This window comes from Manis pentadactyla, chromosome 13 (assembly GCF_030020395.1).
Source record: "Manis pentadactyla isolate mManPen7 chromosome 13, mManPen7.hap1, whole genome shotgun sequence".
Lineage (NCBI taxonomy): Eukaryota > Metazoa > Chordata > Mammalia > Pholidota > Manidae > Manis > Manis pentadactyla.
The window spans coordinates 65,500,326-65,524,092 of record NC_080031.1 but is presented as its reverse complement, the minus strand read 5'-3'; the positions used below and the strand labels follow the sequence as shown (position 1 = coordinate 65,524,092).

The 23,767-nt window shown below is 47.0% G+C and overlaps 1 protein-coding gene across 2 annotated transcripts in view; it reads left to right on the top strand.

The window, feature by feature from the left end:
* The window catches only part of MARCHF3 (membrane associated ring-CH-type finger 3), a 133,373-nt gene extending 112,002 nt beyond the window's left edge, over nucleotides 1-21,371 (top strand). For both annotated transcript variants that reach the window (XM_036903208.2, XM_036903210.2), the window contains 2 exons: nucleotides 14,776-14,985; nucleotides 20,409-21,371. In XM_036903208.2, the coding sequence (XP_036759103.1) occupies nucleotides 14,776-14,985; nucleotides 20,409-20,567 (369 nt within the window). In that variant the 3' untranslated portion in view covers nucleotides 20,568-21,371. The remainder of the gene's footprint in view (nucleotides 1-14,775; nucleotides 14,986-20,408) is intronic.
* Nucleotides 21,372-23,767: the final 2,396 nt, after the last annotated feature.

The following is a 23,767-nucleotide window of genomic DNA, read 5'->3' as shown; positions in this document are numbered from 1 at the left end:
GAAATGGCTGGTTCAAAATCAAAAGGGAAGTGAGCCACCAAGTGATAGTGTACTAGCCTGGACAGTGGCGAGAACAACAACAGTTTAAATACCACGCACCGCAGTATGCCTTTGTGTTGGCCATGCACTTCCTGGGCCTCTGGTGGACCTCCAGCCCCCACGTGGTCTGTGGCCCCATCCCTGGGGCCAGCAGTTGAGATGACAGTCCAGTCTGATGGCCTAAGTACAGCAATCCTTGGCCCTGCAGTTGTTCTGGAACTTTTCCCTTAGTTTTGGTGGCTAATTTGGCAGACGCTTTGTTACTTAAAGCTCAGTTACAAAGAAGCTGTTTGAAGGTATCTATTAAATTCACAGCTTGCTTCATTAACGATCACTTCATTAAAAAAGCAAGCCAGCCGAAGTGCTCACATGGCCATGCCAGATGGAAGTGAACTAACTGCCTGGTGCCTGTGTTTTCAGCCCATCCACGGTCAGTAAAGGATTCATTTGGAGGGAAAATCCAGTTCCACGCATAAGAATTACACAACCAGATTCTCTTACTTTAAATTGTACTGACTTGGGCTGTGAACTTGGGCTGAAATATAAATCAGGATCCACGTTCACAAGAGGACCCTTGTCAGTCCTGGCAGCTGCTCCCTTTCTCTTGCCATCTGAGAACCTATAAGAGCAGAGACTCAAAGATGGAAAATACCAAGACCTGCTTCACACAAGTTTTTCATTTTCATTCTATGTTTTAAAAAATACAGAGGAGGATGAAGAACAATATATCAAACAGGTGTGTGTCTACCATCTCGAATTAACAAATGTGAGCATTTTGTGAGCCACATGCCACTCAAAGAAACACAGCCTCTTGCAGGGCCAGAGAGAAAATGCCTGTAGTGTTCACGACTTCATTATCAGGTATTCTCAAGTACAGGAGAGAATCCAGCCAGGTTTTCCTGAAGCACCTCTGGGCCAAGAATAAGAAGACATAAACAAAATGAGGCAGATAATCCTGAAAGATTCCAGACCCTTCACGCTAACTCCAAATGTCAGAACAAATAGCACAGCTCGTGTTCACCGCCAAGAGGTCCACTCCTTTGAAAGGCGGACAATGAGACGTTATTATAGGGGAGTTTCGGGAGGTGCTCGAGGAGGTGGGCAGCTGGCAGCAGAACTCTGTCTGGGGAGTCAGCTGGAGGAGCAGTGAAATGGCCCTGAATGACTACAGCTGGTAATCATCTCTCTCCTAAGTCCTGCTGAAATAGCAAGGCACAGTTAGCTCACAGGAACTGCCCTGTGCACGTACAAGGTGCCGGGGGGAGCTGCAGACAGACGTAAGTGCAGGTTTCCACTGCAGGGTTAGAGGGTAGGCATAAAACTCCCTGCTGAGGGCTGCTTCGGCCAGCTCTCCTCTTGCCTCTTCAGTTTTAAGTGTCAACAATGGACACTTTTAACTCCAAAGAAAGAACACACATTTTTAAATAAATAGTGGTATGAAATAGTGTGAGCAGTACATGACTAAATGCTGTCTCGTAGACAGTTGTGCCCGAATGAGCAAAGTGGAGAAGTACCTTCAGTCGGGCAGTGGGAGATCAGTGGTTGTTTATTCAGACTAACGCCCGGCTATGCCCGTTTGTGCTAAGAACTTTGTTTTCCAGAAGACACACAGATCTTGACAGAAGACTCAGGTCCAGTGGAATTAATTAATTTCACTTTGACTCCATCTATTTTTATCCTTAATATGTTCACACCCTAAAGCTTTTTTCTTCTTATTTACTCACTTCTAGGCGAAGGGAAAATATGACATCTATACACTTTCTATAACCATCTTATTTCATAATGTCTCAGGTATCCCCATGCAGATAGTATCCCATTTTATAGATAAAGAAGCTGGGACTCTGAGATGGTGAGTCACTCTTCAGAAGTCTTAAATGCAGCCTCGGGGCTAATAGGAGGAGAAGGCAGAGGAACCCAGGCCTCCCTGGCTCCTTGGTCCCTGCTCTCCCCACCATGCCTGGCTTCTTCCTTCCTTGCTCAAAAGTACTTTCTCTCACTTGCTCATTGACGCACACAAGCAAGCGCACACAGAACGAGGGCTTCGTTACCAATAGCCAATTTTCAAAGGGAATAGATGTACTTTAGGAAGAGAAAAATGAAAAAAAAAAAGTTGATTAAAACTCCTCTTTCCTCTTGACACTGATAATGACATGTCACTGTGGGTTCAGCCATTACCACAGAAGGAGCACTCTGACGGAGGTGCTGATAATGGGGGAGGCTGTGCTGTGTGAGGGCAGGAAATACATAGGGACTCTGTACTTTGCACTCGATTTTGCTGTGAACCTAAAATTGCTCTGAAAAATAAAGTCTATTTAAAAACAAAAAACAAAACTCGAGCTGTGCCAGACTGAGTGCTGGGGTAGTAGAATGGCATTTCTTGTCAGTGCCTTTACATATCCTAGTCTAGTCGAGAAATAATGCTCTTAGGTACACCCACCCCCACCCAATCAGAAGCGAAAAAAGCCAATCTTAGTTTCCAAGTGACTTTTCATACTTTTTTTTTTCTTCTCATTTACTTACTCTTTCTCTACATTTGGTCTTCATTTTACTGAGTTGTTATGTCACTAATTTCTTCCAGGATTTATCTAAAGGGAGGTGTGTTATTAGAAAGCCTGGTGAACTCAAAATTATAAAGTGCCTCTCCCCTCTTTCACAATCTTTTGTGAAGGTTAATCATTCATAGATATGGTTGTGCTTCTGAGGAAAATTTCTTTAAAGAAATTTTTCTTTTTAAGTCCCCTGTCAGGTCTTGGGGCTTTCCTTTTCCTTCTCCATGTCTCACAAAATACCCATGTCTACTCGGGGCCTCGTCACAGCCGGCCTTCATGCTTGAAGAAACAGGGACCATCTGAGATTGTTGGGGCCAAAACTTTTCTTTGCAATCCATTCCTACAGAGTCAGGGGGACAGATTTACACTGGGATGGGTATGTGAGAGAAAAGGTGTATCTGTGCTTGTATAACACAAAAGGGGAAAAAATACATCTGAAGCTTTTCACTTAGGATACTGAGAAACAGGTTTAATGCTTAGGTGTGCTACTTGTGAAAGCATGTAAAGATCTGTTTATGAAGATCAAGATCGAGTTAGAAGAAAACAATATTTTCTACTCATTATTTTTTCACTGTTTCACCTCTAGCAATGCTATCTATCAGAGACAGAAAGTTGGAGTAAATGGTGAGGCCCAAAGTCTTTTAGGGCTCTGAGGGAAAATAGCTAATCTAGTAGAGATGAAATGTTGGCAGGTAAGTGCAGCCAGATCATTGTAATGTAGAATTTATAGGCATGTCAGAACTTATATCTGGGAAGAATCAGTAAAAGCATAAATTGGGAGATGAAGGGAAAATATTCCCATCCTAGAAAATAATGCAGCCCCTCCTAACAATTTACCTACTTGCTCTTTGCATTGAAGCTGGTAGATGATGGGAGAAAAGGTCTGAGGGATAAAAGGGAATAAAATGGCTCTAATATTTTTCTTAGTACTGGCTCATCTACTTAAAACCTATGACTTGCATGTTGAACCCTGCAGTCAGTCATTCGTTCATCAGAATATACACACTTTCAGCTATTTGTAAGACATATCTGAAAATAACCTTATTCGATGAAGATGTGGCAAAGCAAAAGGAAATTCTACCAAGTGGAATTCATGCAAGGTGAAGGGATTCTTTAGAGAAATCTACAGGACACTTCAAATTATTTTTGCCAAGGGAGATCTCCAGTCTGAGATGTTTTAAAACAGTTTTGTTGAGATATGATTCACATACCATACAGTTCGCCCTTTCGTTCTAGGCACTTTAATGTTCTGTTTGTATGTATAACATCTCCATTTTAGAGAGGAGGAAGTTGGCACAGAGGTGACAATGAATTTTCCCCCTCTTAACGTTTTGCCTTTTCCCTATTGCAGTTCATGTGATGAAATCCTGTTCATATTTTAGTCTTTTCTTTTATGGAAATCATTTGTATATTGATTGTTTTATATTGTCTGAATTTTTGCCATCCTAGCTCAGTAAAAAGTTCCTTTCTTGCTTTAAGCTCTTTAATTTGCTTTCATGATCCTGCTGCTCTACAACCGTACAATTAATATTTTAAAGATCATGTTTGATGCCCTAGGTTGATTTTTTTTTTTTAAACCAGGGTCTGAGAAGAAATTATGGATTTTCAGAAGGCAATCAAATCCTACTGCCCATGTTCTTAAATTCATCAAAGCTCGGAAAGTTGGCCTGGACCAAGAAGTGTGTTAAGACCATTGAGGGAAATGTTCTAGAACAGTGCTTCTTCCCCTCAGACATGTTTGAGTCTCATAAAAGCTTGCACTCTCTCTGCTGAAATGCACAGTTATCCAGCGTTCAAATATCTCAAAGGCGTCACGGGTTTTCTGAAGCTCTACATCCTAGGGCAAAGACCTAGATCTAGAAAGATAGGTGCATAAACTGCACATAGATTCTCCAAAAGCATTTTCAACTGTTTAAAGCATGAAAAAGTAAACTTCTTGGCACTTCACTACAAATTTGCTGTTTCATGAGGAGATGGAATTAAAATTCTGTGGGTGCCATACCAGTGAATATGATTTTCTAGCCTTGAGGGAGAGCTGTGATTCAGTTATGCTCATATACAGGACTGGGCTAGTTATTAACTCAGGTTCTCCCATGGTTGGCTTGGTTCTGCATGGCAATGCAGTAGGGGCACATGTCTCAGGATCACTCAAGCTAAAAATGTAGGTGTGTCTCCCAGTTGGAGTAGAGCTTTCCCACAGATGGCACCTGTGTTCATCAAGCCAGGCCCCTGCCTGTCCTTCTGTAAATGCCAGTGCCTGATGTCATTACCCGTGTCATCTGAGCTGTTGCTCTACCCCTGAAGAATGTCTTCACAAAGAGAGCTCTTAGATGTGTAGCAAAATGTTCTACAAACATAGGACACAATCAACAGAAATCATGTCAGCAAAATGGAACAAGTTGCCCTCCCCTCATAAAACACCATGGCATGCCTTTACCTGGTAAACTGATACTCCGGGCCCCTTCCTAATGAAGGAGATCCCAAAGCCCAGGGGAGCAACAAAAACAGGTGGCTGGGTTGGCCTGGACAGAAAGAGGGAGACTCTTTAATCTGGACGTGAGGAGGCTAAGCAAGGGAGTGTCTGAAATGTTGACAATCACCAACAGCTTAGATAACATGAGCAGGGAGTGCGTAGCACAATCCAGATTACTTGAACCCTGGTGGGCTCCCTTTGAAATTTGAGGTTGAGGCATTTGGAACAAAACTAAAGAGGCACCGCAGCTCATGATCTTAAACCAGTGCCCCAGATGGAGCCAGGAGAGATTCCAGACCCATTCGTTGCTAGGATGTGTATCCTCTCAGCAAGGTCAGCCAGGCCTTCCTAAATATTGAGGGGTCTATTTTGGCAGCAAAACATTGGGCTGTAAACACTCTGAATCAAAAATTCCTCTGTTCTCATAGTTCTTCTATTTAGCAGAAATGTTTCCCTTTCCCAAAGTGTTCCCATTCTTGTTCACTTGGGGAGAGCATGGCCCTGCTGAGAAGCCTCTTCTGTCCTATTTCACGCACGTATCATGTTTCATTGAAAAATCCCTCCACCACACTCTGCTTGGACGGTGTTCATACTCACACTCCCACTGCATCTGAGGCACACAGATTTTTTTATGTGGTCCTGTTTTGAGGACCTGGTTTTGAATTTGATTTCTCCCTCCCTGTTCCTTTAAACATCTCCAATTATCAAAACAGGGAGTTATTATCCTTATTCGTGTTATTTATCATACTCTCATTTTTTGTCCAGTGTTCCCACTGGGGCTCACTTGGTCCACTGTCCTGGCTCCTTTTACTCTGCAACCCTGTCCTTCTGCTCCAAATAACTATTCAAGCCTTCAGAAACCTGGGCTCCAGCAGCGGGCCAGCAGAGAGGGTTGGGTGCCAGTAGCTTAAATGGTTGGAGGGCCAGGGGCCCATAGAGCCGAATGAACCAGGCTCAGAGGACTGGGAGCCACTGTGTGTGCCTGGTAACAGACTACACAACATGAACCCATTGTCTCCCATAATTAATCATTTCTTCCTCCTCCTAACACTGTCGGTTTTATTTATCAGGTTTATTCTGGAAATGTCTGTTGTCTTGTTCTCCATACAATGACGATCTAAAATAATTAGGGCAAAATGTTTTCTATTTTACTTCCATCTTACTTCCATCTGAAGTTGCCAATGAATATATAAAATTATTTTGCCATCTAATCCTGCTATGCTGATAATCTTATCTTTGGAAAATTTCAAACCATTGGTAAGTGTGTGCAGCATTTGTTTAAGTAATACTGGAGCCAAATTATAACATCCCAGCCACAAATATGATATTTATGGAGTATTATAGCCCATTAATTGGCTTACTGGCCTAAGTCCTCCAGGGAGCATTATAAATGTCCAGGGTGTCCTTGAATATGACATGCTTCAGCCAGATCACAGTTGTGTATGCCAGAGCCCCTGCTAGGCAGGGTTTATGGCAAAAATTAATGTCCTGTGTTTGACCAGAACAGTCAGAGTGAGTGGTCTTATATATGTATGCATGTATTTTCATTAAACTCATGTGATTTCTGCTCAAAATGAGCCTCGGACTTGGAAGGATTTATATATTTTTTCAGCTGATACTTATCAAGCACAAATAGAGTACTTTAGGAAACGGGGATATGACTGTGAACAGGCCAGAGAATGTTGAGTCCTAATAGAGTTTACCTGCTCGGGGAGAAGGACATGGAGGGAACAAGTAAACAAATAAAAAGGTTATTTCTGATAGTGATCACAGTTACAAAGGAAGAAACAAGTTGTAGTAAAGAATGGCTGGTGAGAGAATGCGCAGAGGGTTGTGAAGGCCTCTGAAGAGGCACCATGGAGTGCAGATGTGACCACCAGCAGGAGCCTGCATGGAAGGAGAGGCCTGCCAGAGGGAGCAGCCCCTGCTCAGCTCACAGCAGGAACCAGCCTGGGGTTTTCCAAACAGGAAAACTCACTGCAAAGGAACATTTTGAGAGATCGAAGGGCCTATATTCCAGGTGCTTAACCTTTCCTGTCGTGGATCCCTTGGCCATCTGTTGGAGCCTGGGAACCCCTTCTCAGGTTCATGTTTTTAATTACGTAAGATAAAATACATAGGAATGAAACAAAAGCCAATTACATTATAACCCAGCTATCAAAATATTCAAGACAGTTGTGAGATATAAGTGCTTCTTTAACACATTTTGTGGCAGATCTAATAACTAACTATGAAGTAGCAGTGTGTCAAGATAACCGCAACAGTTGTAATGTGACTTGAAAGATCTGTGATTGCTCTTGGTGACAAAGCCACAGGACTGCTCATGCCACTAAGATTTTCTGCAGAACTCAGTGAGATGCTGAATTTTCAATTAGGGGTTACGAAAATCCCCATCCAAAAATCACAGACACTGTGAATCCTATAGTTGGACCCCTTGGGGTGTGTGGAGCCCATGGTACAAACACCTAGGCTGTATCATGCAGGCCTTGTGGACCATGGCGCATTAGCCTCAGCACCTTGGGGAGCCACTGAGGCATTTTAAGCCAGAGAAGTGGTGTGATCTTGCTGCTTTATAGAAACTGGACTCTAGGATAACAGGGATAGAAGAGCGAGGAGGCTATCACATGGTTCAAGGGAAAGATGAGGGTGGCTTGGAAAAGAGGAATGGCACTGGAGAGAGAGGTATAACTGGTTCAAGATGTGTTCCAGAAGAATGGCTGGGACCTGCTGTTAGAGTGAATGTAGGGGCAGGGGATGGAGGAGAGAAGAGGTGGTATTAAGGTTGTTTGCAAGTCACTGGTGTTGGTGCCAGCCTACACAGGTGTGGAAAAATCCATCCGGGGGAGGAGAATCCAGTGTTCCACTGTGGGTCTTACAAGGGGTCGGATGTTTATCACATGAGTGGAGGGATACCCAGTAAGCTGCCGATAAACAAGCCTGGAGCTCAGAGGAAGACTGGGCTGAAAGATGGTACATACACTCTTTAGTTGAACCTGGTGTTTTGAACAAAAATGGGAATGGAAGACTACTAGAGAAGACCCTTCCCCATTCTCCTCAGAGCTGCACCTTCCTCACTTCTTTGAGCAGGCGTGCCATTTCTTACTCCCCCAGAGAGTTGAAAGAACTTGATGAAGGTTACATAGCATGTGGAGGAAGCAAAAGTGGTGGCAGCTGGAGTACGGCCCATCTCCTGCTTCCAAGCCCATGTTGTATCCTCCGCACAGCTCTCCTTCAACTTTAGCCATTGTGGGAGCCGAAAAAATTAGGTTCAAGATTTTAGATACATAGTTCAAAAGCAAGCTGAAGGAAATAGTTGAGAGAGCAGTAGGCTGGAGATGTCAAATCCTGGTTCCTCCATCATTTAACTTTGGGCAAGTAACAGCTTCACCAAGGCTTGATATCCTAATTCAAAATAGGATTAGTAACACTGCTTGGTGTTATTAAATTCAGTAGAAATAGCTGGCACATTATAGGGACTCAGTACATATTTTTGGTGGAACTGGAGTTGTATAATTTTTTAATGGACATTTGGTATTGTCTTTTCATACATGTTGAGGTGGTTTTCATCTGGAAAAAAGATAGTAATTGTGACTAAAACAGTAAAAAGGACCTTGAATAACTTACTGGCTTTCTCATTCTATTTCATGGCCTATGGAAAACTGATGGCATTACCTAGTTATTTATATCTTAGGAAAAAAACCTGAACAGAAGCTACAAGGTTTTCACCTTGTAGCAACAAAACAATGTGTAGATGTTGGTGAAGAAGGTGCAGCTCTGAGCGGAATGGGGAAGGGCCCTCTCTGGTTGTTTTCTATTCCCAGTGTGTAGAGGGATACATAGGACACTTGAGTCTAGAAGACTGAAAGTAGTGAACCTCAGGACTTGATGTTTACCCATCAACAGAGTTTCTCCACACCAATCGATTTAACTGTCTAACTAATATCGTAAGACCATTTCTGGTCAGTGCTACTAGTATCTCAGATGTTTCTTCATTCACTTTCACGAAGCAGCCACTAAGTTCCAGCACTGTTCTTGGATCACGGTATGCGAGGATGAACAAAAATGAAATCCCTCCATCACGCAGCACTCGTTGAAGTGGGGAGCAAAAAATAAATGACTGAACAGACATAAATAAATTGCATCATTTCAGAGAATGCCATGTGCTCTGTAGAAAATACAGGCAGGTAATGTTCACAGGAACAGGTAGTGTTTCCGATGAGAAGGTACCATTTGAGCTGAGACCTAAATGCTAAGAAGCCATCCATGCAAGAATATGGGCAAAGCCTGCTCCCCACATGGGAGCAGCCACAGGTGGAGGGGGAGAGGGAGGAGGAGATGTGGTGAGAGAGGCAGGCAGGGGTGAGGGCAGGTCTTCCTGTGGTCCCGAGTAAAGAGTTCGCACTACATTGTCACCACCAGAGAATCTTAAGCAGAGGAGCGACGTGATCCGATTTGTGCACGTACAAGGTCACTGGCTGTTTTGGAGCCCGACTGTAGGGCGGCCAAAGTGGAGCCCGGAGACCCCTCCCTGCCCAGCAGGAGACGGTGGTGGCCCAGGCGTGGCGGCAGCACAGATGAAGAGAAGGCACAGATTCCGGATGTGTGGTGACGGTGGGGTCAGAGGACGAGGTGTGTGGGGTGAGACACAGAAAGGAGGCAGGACGCCTGAGCAACAGGGCGGGGGGTGTCAGGTACTGCGAGGGAGGAGCCTTGGCGTAAAGAGCAGCAGTGAGCGAAGTGCTAGATCAAGAGTTCCGTTTTACACAGATTTAGTTTGAATTGCCTGTTAGTCACCCACATGGAGACGTCGAGTGGTTGTTGAAAATGCCCGTGTGGACCTCTGCAGAGGGGCCAAGGCTGGAGACGGGCACTGCGGGGTCCTGAGCAAACCTGCAGTTGTCCTTCGAGGGGCGTCTCTTTCTCCTCAGCTCCCCGGAGTCAGGATTTCCTTCCGTGAGACTTCAGCTGCCCTGGAAATGCACCGACAGACCGTGGAGTTTAGGGATTTAAAGCACTGGTAGGAGTTCGTTTGTTTTGTTCTCTGCTGTTTCCAGTTAAATGAAATGCATGATTTTGAGGTTTCACGTCAGTTTTAAATCATTCGAGGGACCCGTCACGTATCTTCTGATCATGGCCCTGCCCCTGCCAAGGGCTCCGCACGCAAGGCAAGAAAACTCAGGATGTGTTGGGCTTCGAAAGTAAGAGCCGCCCAAGAAAGGGTGAAACCCGGCCCCGTGTCAGGCTAACGGAGACGCTCAGGCAGATGGACCCCAGTGAGTGAACACCGTGAGGCTATGCCGTCTTTTCCTTTTTTCCTCCCCATAAACGTGTTATGGTTCTATCAGTTGTTATCCTTCCCATCAGTTTCTTTCATTCCTGTGATGGTTTCTTATTAAGGAGATTCACGGGGAAGGTTGTGGTGGATCACAGCTGTTAGCTGCCTGAGAGTGATCTGGTTCTAGGACAAACCGACCTGCACGGTGTCCTCTCTACCTTGGGGATTTAAGCCATTAACTCGGAGCCTGGGGTGCAGAATCCAGGGTTCCGCGGCACTGCACCTGCTTCGGGCCTACCCCTGCCCCCACTAAGGGATTTAACAAACTGCCACCGTGATTAGCTCCGAGCCCTCCGTTAACCCACCCTGAAAGGACCTGGCTCGCCCAGGATGGACGTTTGCAGCCAGAGGATGCGGCAAAATGCTGCGGTGATCCCCTCGCTGCGCAGGCACCGTGCCGCTGATCACCGTGCAGCTTTCCATCCCATTTGTTGGTTGGATGGTTGGGTTTGTACCTCTTCCCAAGAGTAGGTCAGTCTCATGGCTGTGGAACAAGTTAGTGATGGAATGAGATCACCACAGAAAAACAGGCAGCTCGCTGCCAGGGCTTTCCATGGCACCATCTCAGCCTGCCTGGTGGTTTTGATGGAACCAGAGAATAAAGGGCAGGCGGGCTGCCCTGGGCTGCCCACAGATTCCCGGGGCAGCCACATCGGTTGGCCTGTCCTGTAAAAGGTACCATACAAATTAGTATTCTCGGTCACTAACCTCAGCTTTTAAAATACAGCTAGCCACCAAGAATAGGCTGAAGACTAAGGTTAAACTAAAGATTCTTCAAGAATGATATTTTAGCTGCAAAAGCTGGCTGTCCACAAATAGCACGAAAAACTAACTGGTATCTCACAAGGGGAGCCACGATGAGTACGTATTCCTTCCTGCGAGTGCCCCAGCCATCGCTGAGTAACAGCTTTTCCACTCTGTAGCTTGCTGTGCACCAGCTAGATGCCTCCCTCCCCAGACTCCCTCATCACTTTTTGTCTCTCACTCTGTATCTATGTCTCTCTACATGTTTTGTACACAACTTATACATATATATTTACACAGGTAATCCATGTTCATTTAGGAAAAGAAAATACAAACAAAAAGAAAAATACTGAAGACCACTCATGATTCCACCACCAAGAATAGCCACTATCTTGCTGGGTAGCTTCTGAGCTTTGATTATGTAAATGTACAAATGTACTACATCTATGTAGATGTGCAAAGTCTGTGTGTATATAAATACATCATTACATATACAGGATCATGCTATACCTTCTGTCCAGTAGAATTCTTTTCCTGGTCAACAATAAATATGTCAGAGAATATAAAATGTACATTATCATATGACATTAGCCTGGTATTCTATTTTAGGTAAATTCCATAATTTATTCAGATTACCTCCTATTGTTGTGAATTTGAGGTATAATGAAATTTTCTCTGCTATAAACTGCTTGTATAAATTTTCTCTGTTAAAAACTTTCCTGTGTCAACCTATTGGATATTTTGGCAGAGGCAGGGCACACAGCAATTTTTTCTCGACAACAGATACTTCACCAGTTTTAGTCATGCATTTGTGTAAGGGATAAATAGACATGGGGTTCTTAAGAAGTCACATATTTTAATATAACAGTACCTGTTTAAGAACTTCATAGCATAAATATGACCCAGCCACAAACAACACAAGGAGTAAGCTGAGACAAAAATATATATATGTAGTGTTAATAAGGCACAGAATCCAGGTCCTGGGTGGACATATAAAATGGCCTGGAAATATTTCAGGAATATAAGACACCAAAGAACAATTAGAAGCCAGGAAACTGAGAATGAGCAATAGCAATTTCCAGTTCACCTTTGCAATTTATTTTACATCAGGCGGGGATAAGTAGTGATTCCCAATTACTCCCTTCCATACCTGCATCATTTCACTGGGTGACATCAAAGTCCTCATAGGTAAGTAAAGTACCAAATCAGTCTTAATAAAGTATATCAAGAATCCCCAAGCAAAGGAGACTGGATAAGGTCTCAGCCAATGAGTCAGTTTGTCTGTACACACCTGTCACGTATTTGTTGAGAACCTACCACATGCCAACAAGTGGGGGTACTGGGAAAAGTAGTCCAGGCTTCCAGATCTGCTTCCAGGGAAAATGAAAACTGCCAGGGGAGTCAGGTGACTACAATTTGGGAACCACCCCTTAACAATCTGGATTTCTGAATGCCTTGGAATTTTAATTTTCAAACATTTTACTGACAGGACGTCTGAACAAGAGTGGAGAGATCCTGATCCTCTCAGTTGGGCCTCTGAACTACCCGGGCAGCCATTTAACCTGCTGAGTGCTGTAAAATTAGGATGATAACACCCAACTTCTAGTCTCCACTTTGTAGCAGTATTTAGGCAAGAAATGTTAATTAATAAGAGCTCTTTGAATTTCTTTGAAGCAGCCAAGATGTCTGAAGCAACACAGCAACATATGGCAGGGTTAATATCGTTTGTACTTAATCATGTGGTACTTACATTAAATTTTTATAATGCTGTATTTATATTCACAGACAAGCCAACTCTCTGTTACCTATGTTTTAATATTTCTGAGCTGAGGTTGACTTCTTTCAGCACTTCAGCCCATTTTTAAGGTGGGTTGTCACTGCAAAGTGGCATGTTGGGCATTCCAGGCCATTTAATAGTTGCTTCAGGCAAACATCCAAGGAAGGACACCTCCAGAGGACTTTCTTCTGGGCCTTTTCCCTCCCATCTCCTCTGCTCACTTGCAGTGGCTTTTGCTGACCCTTGCGCTGCTCTTTCCTCAGCCTGCTTGCCCTTTTCACAGCTCTTCTCTCTCTTCCTTCCACCCTGGAACATGGCCTTCCCTTCCCTCTCCTGCCCTGCCTACACCCTTCCCTCCTCCACTGGTTTTGTGGGACTTGCTCCCCTGGCCACATGCTTAGCCTCTGCTTGTTTGTGGGATGAGAGGGAAGACAGAGTCGGCCAGTAACTTTCCCCACCCCTCTCCTGTCATCCGTGTTAGACCCCATTCCTTCTCTGGAGTCCTTGGCCTCTGTCACTGCTACATGGGATACTGAGATGAAAGTCAGATGATGTGCAGAAATGTTTCAATGCTAATCAGAATAAAAGCCACCGGGCCTCATCACCATGTGCACTAACACCAGTATGTAAGTGCGACTTTTCCTAGAATGAATTATGGAAAACATTTCAGCAGGCAGTAAGCAAGTCCCCAAGTGGGAGGACAATGATCCTGTTTCCAGTCCTATAGGAATTCTCATCTCTAGTCTTTCCATAAGCACAGTTTTCCCTATCCTTTTTGGGGTTGGCTCAGTCAAGGTGGTAGGTAGCACAATTAAGATGTCAGGGTGTCAGGGACAGTCCTAAGAAGGAGGGTCAGGGTCTTAAAACATGAGGGAGGGGCATTCCTGGTTCATGGAGTCAGGTGGGTCTTGTGTGTGAGGGCATTCCCAAGACCACCCTCAGTCTCAATGACTAACAAGCAGGACTCACAGCACTCAGAAAAGCTTTTATATTCAAAGTAATGGTTTATTACAACAAAAGATTATGAATTAAAATCAGCAGAGCAAAAAGTTGCATGAGACCAAGTCCAGGAGAAACCAGCCATGAGCTCCCAGCTGTCCCCTCGCAGTAATGTCACATCAATGTGCTTAATTTTTCCAGCAACAGTTTGTGACAACATGTGCAAAGTGTTATTGACCAGGGAGCTCACTCAGACCTTGGTGCCCAGGGTGTTTATTGGGGTCAGTCACACAAGCATGCAGTGCCTGCATAACTGACCTCAGCTACTCGGACTCCAGTCCCTGAGGGCAAAAAGCATGAATCACACTGTTGGCTTACACTATCTAATTACACCAGTGCCTGTGTGGCCCAAAGCCTCAGGACCCAATCCTGAAAACAAGTCTTTCTGGGGAATAGAGCAACCCAGGCCTGCTGAGCTAACCTTTCCTGCACACGTTCCCACAGTCAAGACACTGGAAGGCTTTTGCCATGTGACAGCATTTCTTGCCCCTCATCCTTCCAAAAATGGCATCCTCTGTACCTTCCACGCAGGGTCATTGTGATTCATAACAATAACCACTGAACTATTTTGAAAAGCAGCAAGCCATCTACAGCAAGGATACTTTTATTATTATTAATATTAATTATTATTACTATTTTCATAATCACTAATGTCATATTATGTTATTATCATAATCACTATTATTCAGTGGGCAGGGGCATGGGATTGAGCCCTTAATGCTTCATTGTGATCTCAGAACAGGTCACAGGTGCCTTTTTTGCAGATTCTGAAGACAAAGACAACTTCAGAGCAGTGTGTCTCCATTCCACACCATCATTTAACTTTGTCCTTGCTTCTGTCTCTCCCTCTCCCTGGCAGTGGCTCAGAAACCCAGGCCCCCAGCATGAGAAGCGGACTCTGTTTGGAGACATGGTGTGCTTCTTGTTCATAACCCCGCTGGCCACCATCTCGGGCTGGCTGTGCCTGCGGGGCGCCGTGGACCACCTGCACTTTAGTAGTCGGCTCGAAGCCGTTGGACTAATTGCACTCACTGTCGCACTCTTCACTATTTACCTCTTTTGGACACTAGTAAGTATGGCCCATGGCCTGGCGGTTCAAGCCCGCTGGACGCGGCGGCCCCACTGCCTTCTTTCTAGCACGTCCACCTTACCCACCCTGTGGAAGACAGACCTTCTGATACGGGCAGGAGCGTGATTGGGTTTAATACTGAGTGTATGTGTGTGTGTGTATTAAATATGTGTGCTGCAGGGAAGAGTAGATGAAGTAAAGAAAAAGCCCCAGCTTCTCAGAGTCCATCAGTCCAAGACATACCCCTGGACATTTCTCCAGTCTGACTCCTTCTGTGGCGAGGCCCGGCGTTCCTTCCTCTTCTTTATGTTCCTCCCGTTTGCGGGCATGGTAGTAGGTTATGAATGAGGCACTTGGCCCCTGTTGCTGTCACTGCCTGCACAGATCCTGAATCCTCCTGCTGGCTGTTTTCTTCTTACCTCCTGACACAGCCTAAAGTCTTTGTTGGACGTGGAGCTGCACTTTGCCTGACAATTATTCTGCCTGTTGGGTACTGACTCTGCTGCCCATAAAAACACTAATTCATCTCACTGAGAAGCTGCCAGCAAGGGAAAACCACTTCCCGACAAGTGTCCCCACTGTATATGAAAAAGAGTGCTTAAATGTCTCTGGTTTTTTATTCTTTTAACTCATGAAGTAAGCTGACTGCTCGGGCACCAGTTGGCAGCACCCACAAAGGGCAGCATTAGATCTCTCTTTATGCTTCCCTCGGGGGCCTGCAGGGAAGGATGTCACACTGTCCTCTAGCTTCAGAAACCAGGCCCCTGCTTCCAGGCATTACTCTTCCTTGCCGGCTCATTTCTAATCTGAGCACGTTCCATTGTTATTCGATATATATTTCCTGTCTAAAGGGTGCCATTCCCATGTCCCACAGCAGTGTCAGCTCACGGAAGCTTCTAGCACTCACACTTGCTCACTTGCTCTGTCTCGCAAACCCTCCCACCAGCTGCCACTGCTACCAGGGGGACCACCCCGCCCTGCTCCCTTCCCCCTTCTCCATCCAGTGGCTCTTCCAGGTCTGTGCCTCCCCTCTGGCGCGAAGGTTCAGACAGTAGGTGGGGGACACAGTTGAGTCTCAGGAGGAGGGACGTGCCCTGAGCCTCTGTAAATAAGGGGTGTGCTGTTCCGAGGTCCGAGCTGCCGCGCATCTAGACTCCAAAGGCCCGTCTAGACCCAAGATTCAGCATTCCCAATAGCTGTGTAACATCAAACAGCGTACCTGACCGCTCTGATAATCCTTCCCCTTACTCAGAAATGGGGGCAAGGATTGATCACCTCTGGGCCAAAGGGCTCTTCAAAGGACCAGGTGGGGAAACATGTGCACCATCTATCCGCACGGAGCACAGGCAAGGTGGGGGGCAGGGCGAGAGGGGTGCTTCCTTCCTCTGGCTTCTCTGCTCCCCCGACCCAGGCTGCCCCCCAGCCCTCCACAAGATGTAAAGCAGCTGGAGGGAAAGGAAGGCATTTCTCCCACGCAGTCAAACGTGCTGTGAACCCCACAATACCTTAGTGAATCCAGACCAATGCCTTCTCAGCTAAATGCCCTGCCGAGTGTCCCCTGCAGGAGCCCTAACTCAGAAGCTGACAGCCCTTGGAAACTGCCCCGCGGCAGAAACCCATTGTAAACAAGCTGTCAAGCCTGAGGAGAATATGCTGTGAAAATGTCTCAGATAAACAAACGCGGTGTTGTCCCCCCCTCCCCCGCTCCTCACAGGAGCTTCCTGAAGGCCCCTGCTGGCCCTCCAGCCCTGACTGCGGGTCTGGGGCTCCTGGAAGCTGCTGTGTGCAGACACCAGCCTCTGGGACCCAGCAGGCCAAGGGGGCAGCACCTCCTCTCTGGAAGCTCCTGCAGGGCCGCCCCAGAGGCATCCCTGTGCACGGCAGCCCACGCGCAGACATCCAGGGAGCTAGACGAGAAGTCCGGGTAAGCGTGAGGAAGTTGTCCGTGGCGGGACTTGTATGGGCCCCAGTCCGGAGGTGGGTGAACCGAGGAGCAGGTGCAGGGACCCCAGGAAGCCCTTGCCTCCCCACCACCACTCAGCAAACGCTACACCTGAACCGCTGAAATCTCAGCTCCAAGTGAACACACGCTCTGTCCCCCTGGGGGACTCCCAGTCCCAGAGTTAATCATCGCAGTCCTCGTTATAAAGGGGGGACCTCCAATAGGAGAGGACACTGCGGGCTGGCTACACACACTGCCGATGGCTGGGGCTGCCTGGAACGGCCAGGTGACCCGCAGGTGCCTGTCGGTCCCTCCACTGCATGCAGCCTTCCAGAGTGCAGTCCCAGAGCAGTGAGCTGGGCCCTCTTCTGCAAAGGCAGCTTTCAAAGCCCCCCCTTCAACACGCCGCAGTCACGCCATAACCTCCAGAAAGGGCAGGATAAAAACACCTAATGAGAAGGTTTCCCAAAGCCTGCCATGACTTACCGGCAAAACTTCACCCACAGCCTGCCATCTCCCCAGCAGGGAAAGGTGGATGTGAATATACTCTGGCCCTCTCTGTGCCATCCACGTGCCCACAGCCAGACAGACCTTGCCCAGGAGAGGAGATTAATAAATATCCTTTGGGTGAGGAAATGAATAGGCTTCAAGAAACCAGCTCCATAAGACTAGGTATTTTTAGAATAGTGACCCTCTTTCTCCCTTCCTGCTCTCTCCTTAAAACCTCAGAAATTCAAGAAATATCTGAACAAGGTTCCCAATATTACCATTGCCGTCACTTCTTTTTGGTTTATGTTAGTTTTTTCTCACGGCCTCTCCTCTGCATCAAACCTATGTTCCTATTTGGTGCCATGGCAGGAAGTGTCTTGGAGTTCTTGGAGACAGGGTGGCCATAACCCAGGGCAGGTGCCAACGCACGTCCCCTCTTCATTGTGCCCAGCTTCCTTTACTTGTCCTGATAAGAAGTCATCTCATATGATGCTTTCTTCTTATTGATTGAATTTGCCTGCAGACTGTGGTGGCTAACAGCAATTAAGACAGATGAATGCAGAATAAGATCTCATTTGTTTGTCAGAACAAGTGGGCTGATTTTTGTGCTTCCTGGCCAAGGAACCAGGAGACCTGCTAAGTCATTGCCTCCCTGTGTTCCTGGAAGTGGCGCATCTCAGCCTGGGAAGTACGTGCCAGTCACCTGGGAACCTTGTTAAAAGCACGCTCTGATTCCTTAAGTCTGGGTGGAGCCCCAAATTCTGATATTCTGACAAGCTCCCAGGTGATGCAGCCCGCCTCCCACAGCCACACTGAGGGCACAGGAAATAGCCCGGCGTTTTTTTCTTTTTTTCCTTCTGTCTCCCTTGTAGCTAAGGAGCATCACAAAATTGTTCTTCTTTTTCATATTTAACATATCAAAAATAACAGGCCAAGAACACTAACACATAAGAGGCGCTGCGTGAAGTACTTGTTTATGCATTATCTCAGATACCAGTCTTCACATGTTGCAAACGAGGTAACTGAAGCTTGGGAATGGCACACAAGCTTTGCAGTCACAGAACCGCTAGGTGCATGGTGGGGATTCGAGCCCATGTGCCTGACTCCGGGCCTGCAGCCAGCTCCCTGTGCCATGGAGGGCTCTGCCTGCTTGCACGCACAGCTGCCACTCTGCTCACCAGTGCCGAGCACACAGTGTTCTTACCATCATGGATGAAGCCACTCTGGATTTGAAATGCAGCTCTGCTGTAATATTTCCAGATTCCAGGCTTCTCGTACTGCCAAAGCTCTTCCTTATACTTGTCCGCGTTCTGCCTCATCCCTGCTCTTGGCCCTGAGCTGCAGGCTTTCCCACCTGCCTCTCTTAAATGCATGAGCAGCACCAAGCAGCAGCAGCACACAACAGGTATAAGGGAATCAAGCTTCAAAAACAACACCTTGATCCACTTTGGCATGTTCAGGGCCTTTTGGAGAAAAGCACATCTGTGTGAGTTTAAAAGGTTATACCCAAAGCTCTCTGGCACTCAGCCCGTGGCATCTGCTTTCTAGCTTCAGAAATTTGAGCTTAGCAGCCCTGCATTTCAGGAGCCTGTCATGAAGACTACCAAGGCCTTTCTGATCAAGGGCCTGTGCTCCCCTATACTTGCAGAAATGCCGAGCTCAAACCATCAGATCAGCCTGCTTCCTGCCCACCATGGACCCTGGCCTGGGGTCAACCCAACCCAACCCACCACCCCAGATTAAACAGTCTATACCTCTGTAATTTGTCACCGTAAACTCACGGGCACCTTCCTTCCCAGCACCTACCTAGTCATGCGGCTGCACTTAAACTGGAACCTCCCCCATTTGTAAAGGCAGTTTGTACATATTCTGAAGTACAGTCTTTTGAATTTCCTAAGCAGTCTATCACTGCTTTGTGCCAGCCTTCTCCAAAACAAACCACAGATGTTAAGTGTCTCATTCCAGTATATTAACATGAGAAGCAAGCACTTCTCCGCAAAGTTACATCACAATTGACTGCCAGTTTACTGTTCCTACTGTTGTGTATTACTTACGGGAGGCATAAGTCTGAAGCTGTGTTGCAATCAGAAAACACAGGGTATTTTTTCAGTCATCCATTTGCTCAGCAAACTCTACTGAGCAACTTCCTAACTGCCAGGCATGTGAGAGGTGCTGAGTGTGCAAAGGTGAGCACACCACCAGCTCACTCTCAAGATACTTCTAGTGCAGGAGGACAGAGAAACACATACACTGCAGTACAGGGCACCTCCTGCCATGCAGAGGCAGGTGCCAGGCACTGTGGGTGCAGGTGGAAGTGGAACCTACCCAGCCTGAGGCCCAAGAAGAACTTGGGCTTGGTGCCCATGCCGAGGCTGACCCACTGCCAGCCACAGAATGCTGAGGCTGCAGGCACCTGGGGATCAGCCGTCAGGGCCAGTAAGTACAGCATGGCACAGTTCAAAGGGTCCCCTTCCTATTGCAGTCAGCATGAAGTACAGTGTCCAGCTTGTAGGAAGGTACATGAAGCCCTAGCATCCCTCTCACTGAACAGAGAGGACGCTGAGGACCAGTGTGGCACCCTGCCCAGGCCCCATAGCTGGACAACGGCTGGCACTGTACCCACTCTGCCCAGCTGCCCTCAGTCAACCTGCACAACTGATGCTGTGGGGTCATGGGGTAGAAGCACCATCCGCCAAATAAATCCAGACTCAGAATGAACCTCATTTCCTCTGCACACCCTTGTTTTATCCAGTGTAAGGAGGCATGAAGGAGCCCTCCACCCCGGTGTCCGCACAGGGACGGGCGCTCCTTGGTCACTGCCCAGTCTCCCAACATCCAGCAGCAGGCTAGAGCGGTTTGGCCCGGGGCTCCTGCCCCATGGCTCTGCTGACGGCTGTCGGGAGCTGTTTTACATGATGCATTTGCTTCTTGGGTTGATTCTCAGCCTCTGCTTACCTGAAACTTTCCCTTACTCTTCCTCTCCCACCCCCAGGTGTCATTTAGGTACCACTGTCGATTGTACAACGAATGGCGTCGGACCAATCAGAGGGTGATTCTCCTCATTCCAAAGTCAGTCAACATACCTTCTAACCAACAGTCGCTGCTGGGCCTCCATTCAGTCAAGAGGAACTCAAAGGAGACAATTGTTTGACGCTCGTGTGGTCGATCAGTTGCCTTCCCGTTCGGGGTTTGGAAGTTTCTGCACTGGGGCCGTGCACTGAGCCACCCCTCCCTTCAGCCCGTGGGTCTGAGAACATCCGGAACCGCGGAAGCACATCACCCAGGCCAACGAGCTCTGCCAGGAGAAAGCCAGTGCTGTTTTACTTCAAATCACGGATGCTGCGATCATATGATATTTGCTAAGCTGCCAAACATGTTTATTGAGCAGATACTGAATGGAATTTTTTGGACACCTCTTTAACATAGGAGGAAGGTTTTCCTGCTGAGGATGCACTTCAATTCTTCCTTTTTTATTACTATTTCAAATATATATATATATATATATATATATATATATATATATATATATTAAACTTAGATGATAATCAAATGCGAAAAGCCAATGTTAAAACTGCCCTCTTGGTTTGGATGGGTTTTCTCTGGGTCAGGCTGTTTGCTTCCTGGTTTCCGCTGTAGATTCTTTGGGATGATTTGATACCTGGAGTGGTCTTTTTCCCCTCTCTCCTGTCCCTTACTTTAGGGGACAGCCTAATACCTGCAGAACATGTCGTATTTGAAGGACATTTTGTACTAAACTTCATTTAATTATTCAGTTTTTAAAGGGAAGAAAAAGCCGTGGCAACTGTCCCTACAGTGAGCTGTTTATTTAAATCTCATTAAGGAGAAAAAATATATATATGGTGGGAAGCACGCTCCTTTCAACTTGTTTGGTACTGACAGCTGATAGAGGCTATTTTCTAATAATAAATATCCAGTGTGTGAAAGACAAACCCCACTGATTGCAGTACTCATTCTTTTTTTTTATCATAAAACCTGTGAAGTTTCCCAAAGTAGGTTTAAAAAAGAAGAGAAAAGGAAAAGCGGAAGGGTTGGTGTTCTCCCTCCCCTCTCCTTTAATGCGTGTCTTAACTCTGCATTCGCCATGAGTTGGAGGGATCATGAGACATTTCTAGGAACCCTGGACCTGTTTTGCATATCAATTAGCATTCCCATTGCTCTATTGAATTTCTAGCTTGACAGGTAGATGTGACAAAAAAGACTGTCCTGGCAGTTTAAGGTCCCTTTGTCTGATTTTCAAAAAAAAAAGAGTCCTACACAGTGCCTTGCCCCAAGCACAAGCCAATTCTGTCACAGGCTGAAATAGACTTTTTCTAAGGGTTTTGTGTCCCTCTCATCTATCGCAGGGGACAGGGTCCAGACTGCACCCTGCCTTTGTGTGTCCACTGAAGCCAGGGAGCGGATGTGTGTCTGAGGAAAGCCCTGGCTCTGCTGGCGCCCAGGCTCCCGCTGCCGGCCCGCCTGCCCACGCCTGAAGAAGGCGGAGCCCAGCTGCGGAGAGTGCATTAAAATGGATTTCGAGAACATGACCCACATTTGGAATATCACTCCAGAGTCTGTCTTATGCTCCCCAAGTGAGAGAGCGGAAAATGCAAAGGAACTGCCAGTGAGGAAGGTAATGATTTTTGTCCACAGCCAGATCAAGCTGAGGCAGGTGTCGCCTTTGTCTGCAGAGCCCTCCATTCACAGACCGCCCTGCACGCTGCCTGGGGAGGCAAACAGCTGCACTGCTCTCTGCTGCAAAACTCGGATGTGCTTTATGGCTTGTGACAATAGGTTCCCTCCCCACCACGCTTCACTTCCACACATCAATTCCAGGAATATACATCTCAGCCCTTCTATGTACTCAGCCCTGCTCACCCCTCTGGGTTGTCATTAGCTGTGCCACCATCAAGCGCTTCGTAATTGACCTTTTTAAAATGCTGGATACCACTGGCCGCATGCAGCTGTCACACATTAAATTTCCAGAGCCAAGAGTCCAACTTGGTAGCTTGTGAACTGCAGCCCTGTAATGTAGTTGATAAATAGCATCCATCCAGCCTTGGTCCCAGAACTGTCAGGTGAACCAGTGGCACTTCTCAGCTGAACGGCACATTCATGAGAAGACCACACCTTTTGTCCTCCCTGCCTCTTCCAATGAATTAGGGGAGCGGCAGATTCCCAGGATCATTCCCTGCTGCGGCCAGCTGAGAGAGCTCCTACCATCTTGGTTCATGAGAGAGAGAATGATGCAAAACATAAAAAGCAGCCAGGTCCCAGGCAGCTCACTAGGCTTCTGTGCTGGGAAGCACGTTGGCATGGTGTCTGTACCATACCTCTTTACCCCATATTTGCATCCTCATCCCCAGAAATAAAGTCCAAATGCAATTAGATGGCATATGGAGTGATGGACAGGATGCTCCTAGCAGCCAAGAACATCCTCGGTGCCTCCCTTTCCAGGCCACCAGGGTGGGACCTCCTTGGTACAGACTCAGCTCCACCAGCACCACAGCCCATCTGGGATTCTGAAAGTTCTTGGGGGACATTTCATCCCCTTGGCCCTTTAACCCTGATGCCAGCCACGTTGGGAGAGTGTAGGGAACTCCAGCAAAGAGGGCAGGAGGCAAGCAGGAGGTCCAGGCTCTGCGTCTGTCTGCAGGCCATGCGGCATCTGCCTGGCAGAGAGGGTGATTTCTGCTACTGGTGCAAGGGCTGCACGGGTTACCAGCAGCCCTGCTCACCTCCTACTCTTTCTTTGCTTCTTTCTTTTTGAAAGATCAAGAATGAAGCAGGGAAAGGAACGGGGAGGGGCAGGGAAAGGATTCTGGTGGTTCACTGCACCTGCCCATCCTCTTCCTCGATGGTTGTGTCTCATCCATGCTCTTCGATAACCGTCCCAACCATTTCTCTTGAGACTACTAATTAGACAGACACAAATGTGCATCGCGGCAAAGCCAGAGAGGAAACAGACATCTGAACGAAGTCCAGCGTGCTTCCCGCCTTCCCCGTGTGTGTGCGTGTGTATCTCTGCCTGTTCCCATCTGGGGGAAGGACAGAGAACACAGAGTTCACGTAAATTCTGGGGCTCCTCAGAGAACTCTGAGGAAACTCAAGACGAGCTGTAAAATCCCATTAAGAATAAAGGGCGCGACTCGGACATTACTTGTGTTTGTCTTTTGTGCCCCAGCCTTCCCTTCCCCAGCCTGAGTGCCATTGATTGTCATTTTCTGCTGGGCTGTAGCCACAGTTGTTTCATTTTCAGTGAAAGTCACTCACCCGGGGGCGTGGAGGAGCCAAAGGAGGAAATGGAAGGGGCCTGGCCACCGGGCTGCCGCCCACCAGCTGCCCACTGGG